We start from the raw sequence: 13,579 nt of genomic DNA, 5'->3' as shown, positions 1-13,579 counted from the left end.
TGCATTTGTTTCGGTGCCAATTCACATTTTTCTCAGTTTCACTGTACTCACATTTAATCCTGTTTGATTTGTGGAGCTGAATGCTTTAACTTCCCCCCCCCCCCTCAATTTTCGGGCATCTCTCTATTGCTCTTTCTACATCTCTTCATGCCATTTAATCAGCTGATGTAAGTAATGAATGAATTCCAGTACATAATGTAATCCACCACTTTGATTGATGACCCATGGTCAGAGCCTAACTAATCTGACAACAGATGTGTTCCTGTGGGAGATTGCTCGTTAGGTTAGCCTGTTGGCTCTGTCTGGAATGAAAATGCTAATACTACAAGAGGCTTGGCAGCAGGTCTGTTGGGAGGGGTGACGGCAACTACATGTCAGAACCGGCTCAGTAATCCTGCCCTATAAAAATAAGTAACCTTACCAGAGCTGTGGTGACAAGATTTAGTGTAAATTACACATCATTACATGATCATTTGGAAAACTTAGACACACAGCCTCAGCTTTGCAAATTAGGTTTTGGCTTTCATTCCAGTAAATTTATATTAGAATAGGCATAATCTTATTAATGATGTTATTTTGGGGCCGACTGTTTAATTAGATACAATAACAAGAAGAAACAGTAGTAAGTGCTTGCAGTTACCCTGCTTGCCTATGCAGTGCTGTGTTTCTTTAGCAGTGGAATGCGTCATTTGTTAGCGTTTATTCAGTGTAAATAAATTAATAAGGGTTGTAGCTGTGTGGAGAGGGTACACTCCATGAGGTTTCTGGGCGTGCAGATATCTGATGACCTCTCCTGGACTGCAAATACTACAGCGGTGGTTAAAAAGGCCCAGCAGCGTCTCCACTTTCTGAGAGTGCTCAGGAGGAACAACCTGGAGGAGAGGCTGCTGGTGACATTTTACAGAGCCACCATAGAGAGCATCCTAACGTACGGCATAACAACATGGTATGCAGGGTGCTCAGCTGCAGACAGGAAAGTACTGCAGAGGGTCATCAACACAGCCCAGAAGATCACTGGCTGCTCTCTGCCCAGCCTGGAGGTCACTGCAAACTCTCGGTACCTCAGCAGAGCTGGCAATATCATCAAGGACCACTCTCACCCCAGCAACCAACTGTTTGAACTATTACCGTCAGGCCGACGGTACAGGTCACATAAAACCAGGACAAACAGATTCAGGGATAGCTTCTTTCCCAGAGCTATCACCGTAGTAAATAAGCACAAAAACAATTGAACCTATTCCATACCGTCACTGTCATTATATTATGCTGCTATTCATACTGTCATTATATTAATGCTGCTATCCTGTATATATTGTACATACTATTGTTTGAGTACTTACGATTGTTTTTTTTGTACTTTTTATATTTTACATTTATATTTATTATTGAAACTTGCACCAAGGGAGTGGCACTCCAATTTCGTTGTACTCTGTACAATGACAATAAAGGCTATTCTATTCTATTCTATTCTAGTCAACTGTAAGTCATTAAAAGATCACACTCATTGTTACTGGAGAAGGTATATTAGCTCTATTCAAACAATATCATGGGTAAATTCCTTTGTCTTTGTCACCTCAGCATGCATTTTCTTTGTTACCTTTTAAGAGCTTTCAACAATCTGGTAATTTATTTAATTTAATATTATTCATCCTGTCTGATCACTGCAGAGAAGAAGAATGATTTCTCGCCCGAGGAAAGAATACCCTCAACACTTCCATCATGTACAAGCATTTTTATGTTAGTCGTCTTTTATTTCACAACTCTTTTCATTGTGTACCTGCTGGTTTTACCCAAAGGAGCATTTTAGAAGTTGAAAGCTGGTTCTTGCGGTATCTTTGAAGAGCCATTCCACATCTCTCACTTTTACCGAGATTCAGTTTGACACCTCGGGTGTCTTACCGAGACTGCTGACATACCTGCAGATGGATGTTTTGAAATCAGCCTGATGCTGCCAGCCTGTGGAGCAAAGAAACAGGAAAGCACGCTGACCTGTCCAAAGCAAACTTAATGAACCATCAGTCTGTACTATAACAAGAAATTCACTTCTTCTGCTTGAATCTATTTCTAAAAATGTATGTGCTTCTAACACTACTTCCTATAATTGTGCTTGTGGGTGGCCCTCAGAGATTACAAAGGTGTATTTACATAAGAGTGCACGCCAGTGAATCCAGCATTCCCCTCCTATATTGCCACGAAGGAGGGGAAAAATACATCAAAATTGATGCAGCAGAACGCTACCTATCGTGCAACTAGACCACCAACAGCTTACATAGCCTTTCTAGCTTCTCAGCCTCAGATTTTTTTAAGTTATAGGGTTTAGACCCCTCTGTGTTTTTCAGTGGTACTCCCACAAACATTTGAAAAGACTTTTACGAGTAATATGTGTGGCGCTCTCCTTTAACGCTGGGATAATAGATTTTTTTGGCCGCTGGCAGCAGGGAGAGAAGCTGACAGAACTACCACTCAGACATTACATTATTTTTACATCCAGGATGCCAGGAGAATATGAAAGTTGAGATCAGAGGAAAATGATGTGCAATATAAAATAGGAGCTCTGTAGAGCAGTAGGGTTGGGTGGTCATTCTTAGTTATTACACCAGTTATTTGCTTCATTATTATATATACCATGATTATAGTGGTCTTTATGTATGTTTTAATAGCTTTTTACAGTCCGCATTGTCTAAAGTAGGAACACATAGAAGCACAGCTGTAAAAAGCTTTATAGCTCTCTTAGTACTGCTCTCATCCCGTCTTGCCCCCTCTGTCATTATAACCCTGCTCATCTTATGAATATGTAAACATTCAGGTTATCAACACAGATAGCGAAGGCTTCTTAAATCTTCCTTTTATATCCTCAGATTTTCATTGCTGCCTCAGCTACTCGACCAGATTTCACATCATCAGTCATGTTATAGTTAGGGTGTGCTGCATTATAAACTCTAGCAAGCATCTGGATATGTGGATATGTGACTGTGTGTGTGCAGGTGTGTCCTGCTGTTAATAAAACAGGGCCTGTGGGGCAGATAATGACCCATTAGACCTAACCAATTTAAGATAGAGTTATTGTCAGCCATTATGGTGCTTCCTTTGTTATCTGCGACCTCTAGCAACGTTTCACTTCCCGCTTTCTAATTTTTAACTATGGCTCCCCCTGTCCTTCAGACATGGTTGTGCAATGCAGCAGCTTGAATGCTTTTAGTGGGAGCACCTCTTTTTTTCAAGCGGTTCATGTGTGTTCTTAGAGAGATTTATTTATTGATATGAGAGCAAGATAAGAGGACAGCTGGCAGATCCTGATTGGATGAGTGTTGTCATCCATTTGCCTTTGCCAGAGTTGGCCTGTTTGCAAGATAAACAGTCATGTTGAAACCCTCAGGAAAACTTTGGATTTTGCCTCTGTCCTCTTTCTCTCTCCCGAAATAGTTTGTTTCTCTACAATCACATTAACTTGTATAAAGCTCCATCCTTTATGTTTTTGTTTGGTGGTTTGGTGTTCAGTTTTACTTTTTTCAAGGCGTGATTTATTATGCCACTATATCTCGAGGTTTTTCATTTCCATCTTTATTTCCTTCCATGTTCTTAGCTGCTTATCCAGTTCAGGGTCGCAGGAGGAGTGGAGCCTATCCCAGATGCCATAGGGTGAAAGATTACCAGTCCATCACAGGGCTAATATAAAGAAACAGACAACATTTCATGCTCGCTGCTGCACCTGAAGCCAATTTAGGCACACGGAGTGGATCTAATTTGAGGACCTTTCTTTGGACTCCACTTGAATCAGTGCATGCAATAAGAAAACACGCCAAATCCCCAGAAAAAGGCCTGAGGGGACCAGTGGGTTCAAACCTAGAACCTGGTTTCTTAAAGTTGAGACATTTTGGCTTTTATTGTGATAGAACAGCAAAGAGAAGAATGTGAGAAAGACCAGGGGAAGACTTGCAGTGACTGTCTTTGAGGCCGATTCACACCCAGGCAACTGCATTATAGCCTTTTAGCATTTGGGTCACCTGCTACTAGTCGGTAAACTAAATTGGCACCCAGTTATGAATTTAAGAAAAGGAAAATGCAGCCGTGGAAAATAACTGATTGTTTTAAATCCTTAAAAGGAAATTCAGTATTCCGCATGCAGTGACGTCCATTGTTTCAAAGTTCAGTGTGCTGCATTTGTCTAATGAAAACAAGAAAAAACAGTTGGATAAGGCCACAGGCGATGCTGTTTTTTTATGCTTTGTTTTGTTGCTCCTTTCATTACTTGACTCAAAGGCTCAGCAGTGTATTGCATCATGCTATTTTAGAGGGACAAGGCAAAAACTCCATTTGGTATTTAACTGTTCAGGTGCCACTTAGAGAGTGTAGTAAGCGAGAGAAAAGTGTATACAGGACCTTTTCTACCAAACCAGATGTGGTCCACACAATTCCTGTTGTTTGCTCTCTGCATACAGTAGAGTCAGGTCATTGTGGTTATACATTAACACTCCTCCTTAAATCAGTAGAAAAGAAAATAGACCTGGATTTTAGCGTTTCAACTGGAGTCCACATTCCTGATGTCTGAAGAAACTTACCTGAACCATTTACTCCTCTGTTACTGAAACTGTACTCTGATCTCCATGTGGGCAGGATCAGTCAGGAAGACACATTTGCAACAGCGATCAATGAGGAATCTTATTAGCTATAATAATGCATCATCATTTACAGGATGGACCCATGCAGATACTTTAAAAGGTGGTCTGCAGATTTCTACACCATCTACCAGTTTGTGCCAAGCTCTGCTATGTGTGTGCAGCTGATTGTGCCCAGTGTTTATACACTGTATATGTGGCAACGGGCCAATCTCATTACATCGCCCTGCCAGAGGTTGTATTGTCAGCAGCAGCTTGTTTAAGATGTTATGATGACTCGGGCATCTCTGTCATTCATACTGAGAGTGTACAATGTCCTCTTTGGGGTTTTTTATTGTTGTTTTTTTCTAGCGTTCTACTCGAGATGTAATGTGTCTCTAAACCCAGACTATCAGTTGTCACCATAATATTATCAATTTCATTTCACTGTTAGTTTTTATATGTATCTCTATCTCCTCTCCGGTGGTTTGGACCCTTCGAAGGTTACTGAGCGTGGCACATTCAGTGAAGAGGCGGCCTCATACTGCTGTGACTAAAATGGTTGTAGGATTTCATTTGCTTCATTTGGCAGCAGTGCAGCCGGGGGATTTTTATAACAAGTTCAATCACAGTCCGTGTTGACTGGACTCATTGGTATAGGGTTGCTATTTACTCCTTAATTTACAGATTTGATTCACTGGAATTAAAATATGTAATTTTCTAATCGCACTCTGGTTTGATAAGAAGTAGAAAATCTTTTCCCAAAGTGTCTCTTTATGGCCTATAAGGATAAGTTTAAGGATCGTTTTGGTGATGTACACACTTTAAATCAAACTTTGTAACTGCAACCAGACATACTGTGTGGTGGATTTACTTAAAATTGTTGTTTGGCTGTTGTAAATGAGCTAAAACACTGTTGAGATTCGAGGTTAGGTTGCAGCTCTTTGAAGTATCTCTCGCCAAACGTATTTTTCATCAGCTCTCTCTTAACTCTAACACGCCTGCCTGTCTCCATCTGGCAACCTATTGTAGAGCTCCCCAGTGAGGTAAATGTAGCAGCACTGATGTAATGTAGTGTGTTTGGAGTGTCTTCCTCACACCCAGTGGCAATACCATGCTGCCTGACCGGGTTCGACAACAGGCTGTAATTAAGAGGCTTTCTCACCTGCTGCTGGACTGCTGTTATTTTTGAAAGAAAAAAAAAAGACAGCCAGCTTTTACCAGAACGATAAGTGAAACAAAGAGATGCAATACGCTAGCTACCACCACCTGTTTCTCCCCAGGTCTCTCCTCCCCTTCCAGAATGTCTTTGTCACACTTATATTCCATCTCTCGCATTCATCCTCCAGTTGAGTACACACACATTTGTCGTTTGCAGCCACAGACGGCCCCGGAGATGTTTCAGAGGAGCCGTAGCGTGCTCTAATTGCTCGATTGTGTGCCTTTGTGTATTAACAGGTGTTTTGCTGGATCCACATTACTGCTGCAATTTTAACTTGGCTGCCTCTGTAGTATTCCCAAGTTTGACACGGAAACAAAGTTAGAGGCTGCTGGGTTTGTGGGTGGGAGAGAGGCACAGATAATAGATAGACAGTGGAGGGCAAAAGGTGAAAAGATGGGCGTGTTGCTTTGTATTGTACATGTTTTAATGATCAAGTAGGCGTCCCCCCCATCGCTTTGTGTGGCGCAACAGATTACAGTTGTCTCTGTCAGTTATATGTGAGGCTGTCTGGAGCCTTATGATTGCCTTGGCCTGTTATTCCATCCAGCAGCTCAGACAGGCAGGCTGACCTTCTCCTGATGGCTTGCTCTCTCTGCCCAGCCGTCACTTTCACCCCTTTTAACTCTCCTCTCCTGGCACAGCAGTGCCTCTGAGCTTTTAGAGATTACCTTAATGGAGAGAAAAAACTGAATAGCACATGCCTGCTGGGTTATATGTGTGTGTGTGTGTGTTTTAACCCGGAGCCTGATCGCTCTAAGTGTATAGCAGACGCAAACAGTGAGAGAGCAAGAGAAGAGAGAAGGGGGGGTTATTTTTACAAGTTCATAGTCATTTTTTGGCGCTGTATTCAATGAAACTCAAATGGTTGCCTTCATATCAGCTACGGTAGATTTCAAGATGTGTGACAGCTTGCAATCACTGTGACACAAGTCACTTGTTGCAGTTGGAAAATCAGTAGCGACTGCATTTTACCTCATCTTAACCTTACCTGACTTTTAACCACCCTTGTTCTATCTTTGATAATGCAGCTCACAGTACTCTTTTTACGGCTTATTCATTATGGAGATATAGCCTCTTTCTTGAGTTGTGACCTGCAGGGTTTATAATGTCTTGATTGTTGGGTTTTCATGAGGTTATAGTTAATCCTGACATGCCCTTCTTTCCTTCTGGTTGTTTGTTTTAAGTGTTCCCACTGGAGTGCACCGAGTTAAAATTGCTAACAGCTTTAGGCTTTGCAAATTTCCTTTTGCCTTTAGCCTCAACAGACGAGCCGGATTTGCAATTTGCAGTTTTTTTACCTACTTCTGCTTAATTTTACATCTTCCCCACTTTTTCACAGGTTTAATAATCAACTAGTCTGTCCTGCCGCAGCCGGCATTCCGCAAAGAGCTTTGCCTTGGTAGCAGTAAATTAGATTGCCTTTACAGGGAAGTGCTCGCCTTGTTTTCCCAACCGTCTGCATAGGGAGGACATTGAGTTATAAAAATAAATACTTACTTCAAAAATCAAAAGAAGTTTCACTTATAAAAAATATTTTTGATAGCAACAACAGGGCCAGAGGGCCAATTAGAAGAGACGATTGAGTTTTTCTTAGCTATTGCTACACTTGCTCGTTAATTTATTCCCTCTTGCCACTTCTGCTTCTTGCTGTCTGATAATGCACAGTTGAGACTATTGAAAAACACTAGAAAAAAGCATGTGCCAGAGTTTTCAGACACAAAGTAACTTAGAAAATACTTCATACTTTAACTATTTCACATTTCACAGATAGGAAAAATAGCTTTCTTTCCTCCTGTTTCTTACTGCCACCTAAATAAGTAGACAAGCAATCCCTCAGTTAGTTACTGATTAACTTGTTTAGCTAGATGATAGCATTTTAGCTTCTTTAGTGTTTCACCAGAGTACTTTCGAAAACTAAAGATATCACCTTTAACTGTTGGAAATGATAACAGAAATATTCATTTTTTTCTGACATTGTGCAGACCAAATGATTATTGATTAAAGGAGAAATGCTCCACATTTATCAATAACTGCATCTCCAAAATACTGTTTAACTGCAAGCATCATGGGTTTTTTTTATGTCAAAAGAATGTTTATTCATATTTGTATCCTCTCAAACAATGCTTATTCAGAAGCCTTAAATTGCACCTGCATATGGCACAATATGTGCAGACTCAAGTGTTTTGAAGTGCCTGTGAAATTAGATTTAGCTATTAAGGAATCCAGAGCTCTGATTATTTGCACCTTGCAGCTCTCTTATCATGCTGTGGGACTTAAAACTTCTCATACACCCCCTGCTCTCTCTGACCCACATGTTTAACATCCCGAAAATATAAAGCTGCACAGGCTGCCTCTTCCAAATCCAGCAAAAAGCGAATCCAAACCCCTTCTCCTGATTCTCCATACCATATGTCTTTGCATATGATGAGTAGCAAGTTCTCTTCCTGAGCTGAAACTCCAGCTCAGTGGGTGGCTGTAAGAACACGTTTTCGTATACAGTCCAGAATTTGGTTGTAGTGATAGAGATTAATATTATGCATGTATGTCTCTTAATAGTTTTTGTGGGTGGTTTGGCAAATACCTCATCAGAAACTGAAATTGCCTACATTTAAAGATAGATGAGAAACGTTAAGGAGGATGAGGTGATTATGGGGGGGAAATGACTAGTATGAGCCCTGTTTTTTAAGCAACTTTCTTTTTATGCATAATCTGTAATTTGTAGAAAAATCTTCACTGATGGAAGATGGTTTCAGACTTCATGCATTTTGCATAAACCGGGAGAAACATCACTGGAGTTGGACTGTGCAATCAGGCTGCATTTGTTGTTAGTTGTTTTTTGTTGGGATTTTTTGGACTGTATTATAGTATCTATTTTTCCAGGATTGTAATTTCTTCTCCTCTGTTTGTCTTGTGTTATCTCTCTGAGCTTGCCGCAGCAGGCTCTTTTTATTTAGACAGGTTAATGCACTTGACTGTGGCCTCTATCTTGGTAATGCAGCTCAGGCCTCATTGGGCTCACAGATCTTATCAGTTCTCATTGCAGGCTCCTGTTGTCATTCAAGTCCTCTGTTTTTTAGCTGACCAACATCCTGCAACTTTTCCCGGAGGCGCTTTGTAGTTGCAATTTGGTGCGCTGCAGACCCAGACTTTGTGACAGAAAGTGCTTTCTTGTTATATAGTGTACACTAGAAATCCTCCCCCAACCCGTCTTTTTATGTGTGTTTAAATGATGCTGCCATTGCGTGGGCTTTTACAGATTGTTTTGGCTGTCAGGGTTATTGTCTGCCAGCTTATGTGGAAATATATTGGCTGAGAATGACGAAAGTAAAGATGAATAACCTGTTTCCATTTTCTATTCTTACGCTCCTGCCCACACAACTTTTACTCCTGCTGTTTTTAAGATGGAGGGCTTTGTGTACAGCTTTGCAAAGAATATCCACAAACTGCAGTTTGGAAAGTTTTTGGGTTGGATTTGAAACGAGTGTTACAAAGAAATACTGAGTTATTCATTTTGGCTGACGTTTGCAAGCCATTTGACTTCTGCTATGACATAAAATCTTACTAAAACATATGCACAGCCACATAGCATATTGGTCTGAATACAGACCTGATATTAAAGAATTTCCAATTATCTGACATCTGTTGAACTCATTTTGAAGATAGGAAACATTTCTACACTCATCTTGTTTCCCTGAGATACATAAGCCTAAGGAAACTCCTCTGTAGTTGACAGATTCTTGATAATCAGACGTGAAAACATGCCTAGCAAAGGAGTATCATAAAATTATCCCCACTTTTTAAACTTAATTTCCAGGAGAAAGAAAGAAAATCATATACAGGCCAGTTTAGTTGCTTACGCCATCATTCTAGAGAACAACCGTGTAGTGATAATGTCCTAAATGTTTTTTCCAGGCATTAACCAGCACTGATGCATTATTGTTGTTAAGAGGTTTGAATTATTTAGCTAACAGTTAATAAGGGCTTGCCACCAGTGCTTGTATTTTGCTGTAGATTTAGCCCTCGTTACCCTTAAAACGTTTTCCCATGTGTTGTCTTAACTTCAAGTAAAAATACTATTACTATATATCTAATTATAGTAGATATACTATATATCTACTGTATTTTAATACTGGCTGTAATGATGGCACTCGAAGAGCCAAATGTTTTTTGAGGGGGTATTCACTGTGAAAAGTTTCACAGTCAGTCTATAGGACTCTATAAAACTCTTGGCTGTACTATAAATGTTTGCTGATGTTTCGTTCTCTTCTTAGTTTTATGCCTGTCTATAGGCAGCCTAGTGTACTCAGCTTTTCACTGTCAACGCTGCTACTCAGTTGCATAATAAGCCATACTACATAGGCACAGCTTTGCCAGCCATTGTAATGGGGCCCTTGAGTCAGGTCCTTGTTAGCTGATGCACAATAAGCTCCAGCCTAATGAGGTGTAAACCAGAGATCTGGGAAACTGAGAGGGGGCCAAATGAGTATGGCCGTCAGCCTTGGTGTGCAGTGGAGAGCTCAATGCTAATGCTATTAGCTCGGAGGTCAGTCCATTTTGCCTTTTGCCTGTTCAGTTTATCAGCACTTCATAACGTGCGGGGTGGTAGGGCGGGGTGTTGAGACAGCAGTTCACATTTAAGTGCAGAATCTTTCGGCGAACGAAGAGAGTGAGAAATGGGTTCACAATGAGTGCACGGTTTGATTGCAGCTGCCATGGAGTGATCACAGACCTTCGGCTCTTAACAGACTCCTTCTGTGTTAAGGTTTCTCCACCAGAGAGCGTCGGAGCCTCCATCTGGCCGGCTTTCTCGTCACTTGTGCGTTCATTAACAGTCCATTTGTTGCTTCTGCCCCGAGGAGCCTCCCTCCGCTGCTCACTTGTTCAGCTCGTGCTAATGTTGCTGATGTGAATTTAATGTACATATGGTGCACTTCATTCAGCCCTATTAAGCCTCAGCACTTTTCATGCTTTTACTTTAAATAATATTAGTTTTTATTATCGAGTTGAAAAGAAAAATGCTTGTCTACCTGCTGACGTTTAATATTTTGTTAGAGTTAAATGTGTTGGAGTTTTAGGAAACATTATTTCTGTGTAAAATTCATGATTGTAGTCATTCACCATTCTGCAAGTTACCGTCAGACACTATTAGCATTCATAGAAAGCCATTTCACCATATGTGAACCCTTATGAATACATCACAATGCATATATAATGCATTAACTTATCGTAATTCAGACGAAGTGCTATCATTTCTTGATAGCCCTTTTCTGATGGTCATGTGTTCTGGTGTGTTTGGTTGCACATCTGTGCACAAACACATATATTAACCTTTGGCATGTTTCTCTTCTAGCCAACGCTGGGGCCTGTTTTCCTAAGCAAGGTAACTTACTGGTTGAAAGGTTCTCTGCTCTTTATCGCACCATCATTCATTCATGATTCAAGTCACACAATTATTTGTGTGTGTGTGTGTGTGTGTGTGTGTGTGTGTGTGTGTGTGTGTGTGTGTGTGTGTGTGTGTGTGTGTGTGTGTGTGTGTGTGTGTGTGTGTGTAATCGCACTGTCTTCTTCCAACTGTCTCCTTTTCTGTCCTTTTCTTTCCTTCCACCTTGGGCTGTGTTGTCTGTCAGTTAGAGAGCTGACAAAAGGCCAAGGGCTGTCAGTTTGAAGCACCTCCTTAAAAATGGACAGCCGGATCAGTACCTTTCAGCAGAGACAGTAAGAATATGTAGAGAAAATGTCTCACGGGGTTATGGGATGGAGGGCATGCTCACACAGATCGACAGGAGTTGGTGAGGAAGGACAAGAACAGTGAGAGAAATGAAAATGCTGTTCTCTTCATGTTCCCATGTGACTTTCAATCACCTCAATTTTCAGTAGTTTGTTTTTCACTGTTTCTCCAAGAAAACAATGAAAGCCACTTAAGATGACAAGCAGGCATATCACAATGGAATATCCAGCAAAACAAATTCAGTTTGAGCTTCTTCCTTTGATGTACCGCAGAAGCATTTTACTTTTCTAATTTTTCTTCCCTCAGCATTTGAAATCAATAATTCTGCAAGGAACTGCTCTGTCCTGGTGGCAAATAGTCTAACATCCCATCCCATTTCTCTCTCTCTTTCTCTCTTGCTCTCTCTTGTACCTTATATTTCCACTCTCCTTCTCTGCTTCATTTGTTTCCACCTATGTGTGCCTGCTGTGTGTATGTACGTCTCCACCTTAAAATCTTTCTGCATGCTTGTGTGGGTGATGATTCACCTCTCTCCTGCATACTTCCCACCCTTCTTTCCTCCCTTTCTCCCTTTCCTTTGTCCTCCCTTTCCTCGTCTCTTAGATCCCGAGCGTGTTGGCGGTCACATGATCTCAAGAGATGACCTGGAATATCCACGGGAATACCGGACGCTGGGGAACAATGCTCGGCGCTTCTCCAATGTTGGTCTGGTGCATACGTCTGAGCACCGGCACACAGTCAGTGCGGCGCAGAGCCTGGAGGCCCTGACCAACCTGCACAAAGCTGACATGGAACGCAAGAGGGACGCCTTCATGGATCACCTGAAGAGCAAGTACCAACAACAGCAGCAGCAGCAGCAGCAGCAGCTTCAGCATCCACACCACAGCCCTCACCACAACCCACCGTCGCCCTCACCCTCCCACGCCAGCATGAGGGGTACATCAGAGCGATCTGCAAGAGAACAAGTAATTAATATTAATTTATTAGTTAATGTACTTGCGACTGTTTCTATTTTTCACTTTGTTGCCATTTCCAGAGATACTTCCAAAAGACAACTCAAGCTTGAAATGACTAATTTATTACAGCAGCAGAGCTAGAATTTGGTATCTTAGCCCAGAGAACATCTCTTCCCCCACAAATATCACACGCGCAGAAATTTGGGAGTGATAGGGGAGCCAACAGGTGGGTGCAGGGCTCCAGCAGCACTGATTTGTTATAGGGAGAGAAAAGTATAAATACACCATCAAATGGGGACAGTGTTATTGATATACGACAGCAGGACGTGAGTCATGTTACGTTTGTATGACGTAGCGCAGCTCAAGTTGCTTGCCTTGAACCAGCTTGCAGGGTTTTACTCCATTTATGGTGCTTTTTTGGCAGGTGCTGCTTTTAATTCAGGACATACTACTGTTTTCTCAGTGGGTGACATCACCAAAAAACAAAACAAAAAAAAAACCATGCTGTCTGTACACACAGAATGCCCCATTACTTAGGTGGAGTTAAATGGATTATTAAATGGTAAAAAAAACAAGCATCTTGCTGGTGATATCAACAGTGAAACGAGCACGCAGTTTGACACCGACCTAGATAGAAAAGACGTGAAAGAGGTGCGTCAGGTAGTTTTGTAGGTGTAACAGGTGTCATTATAAAATGCTTTGTTTTGTTTTACTTCTTGAAGAAGTAGCAAAACTTTACATAGAGTTAAAGATGAGAGATGTCCTCTCAAATTAGCACAAAATGTTGAAACCCTGATTAAAAAAATACAAAGATCAAAGAACCGAGCCGGAGGTGCTGCAACAGGATGCTACTCAGCATGGTGCCGCCTTCAGAAGAGGGGTTCAGACCAGAGCAGGGGTTCTGCTAAGGTGCGGACACATCGAAATAATCTTTCTCCTCTGCTCTCCTCGCTTTTTGTTTTCCCCTTTCTAAATGTGCTTCATGCTTTGACCAGTTTCATGGCTCTCTGTCTCACACACACTACGCAGAAACATGCTCTCTGTGTTCCAGTGCAGCTGCTGTGTTAAAACCGGGTAG

At 41.4% G+C, this 13,579-nt stretch overlaps 1 protein-coding gene across 1 annotated transcript in view; it reads left to right on the top strand.

Moving 5' to 3' along the window:
* srcin1a (SRC kinase signaling inhibitor 1a) overlaps positions 1-13,579 on the top strand; it is a 118,025-nt gene that overhangs the window by 52,086 nt on the left and 52,360 nt on the right. Inside the window, exons 2-3 of the mRNA XM_080905335.1 lie at positions 11,168-11,197; positions 12,149-12,510. Of these exons, the coding sequence (XP_080761461.1) occupies positions 11,168-11,197; positions 12,149-12,510 (392 nt within the window). The remainder of the gene's footprint in view (positions 1-11,167; positions 11,198-12,148; positions 12,511-13,579) is intronic.

Source organism: Rhamphochromis sp. 'chilingali', assembly GCF_963969265.1.
Source record: "Rhamphochromis sp. 'chilingali' genome assembly, chromosome: 15".
NCBI lineage: Eukaryota > Metazoa > Chordata > Actinopteri > Cichliformes > Cichlidae > Rhamphochromis > Rhamphochromis sp. 'chilingali'.
The sequence above is the reverse complement of the archived record's forward strand: the minus strand, read 5'-3'. Positions and strand labels throughout refer to the sequence as shown.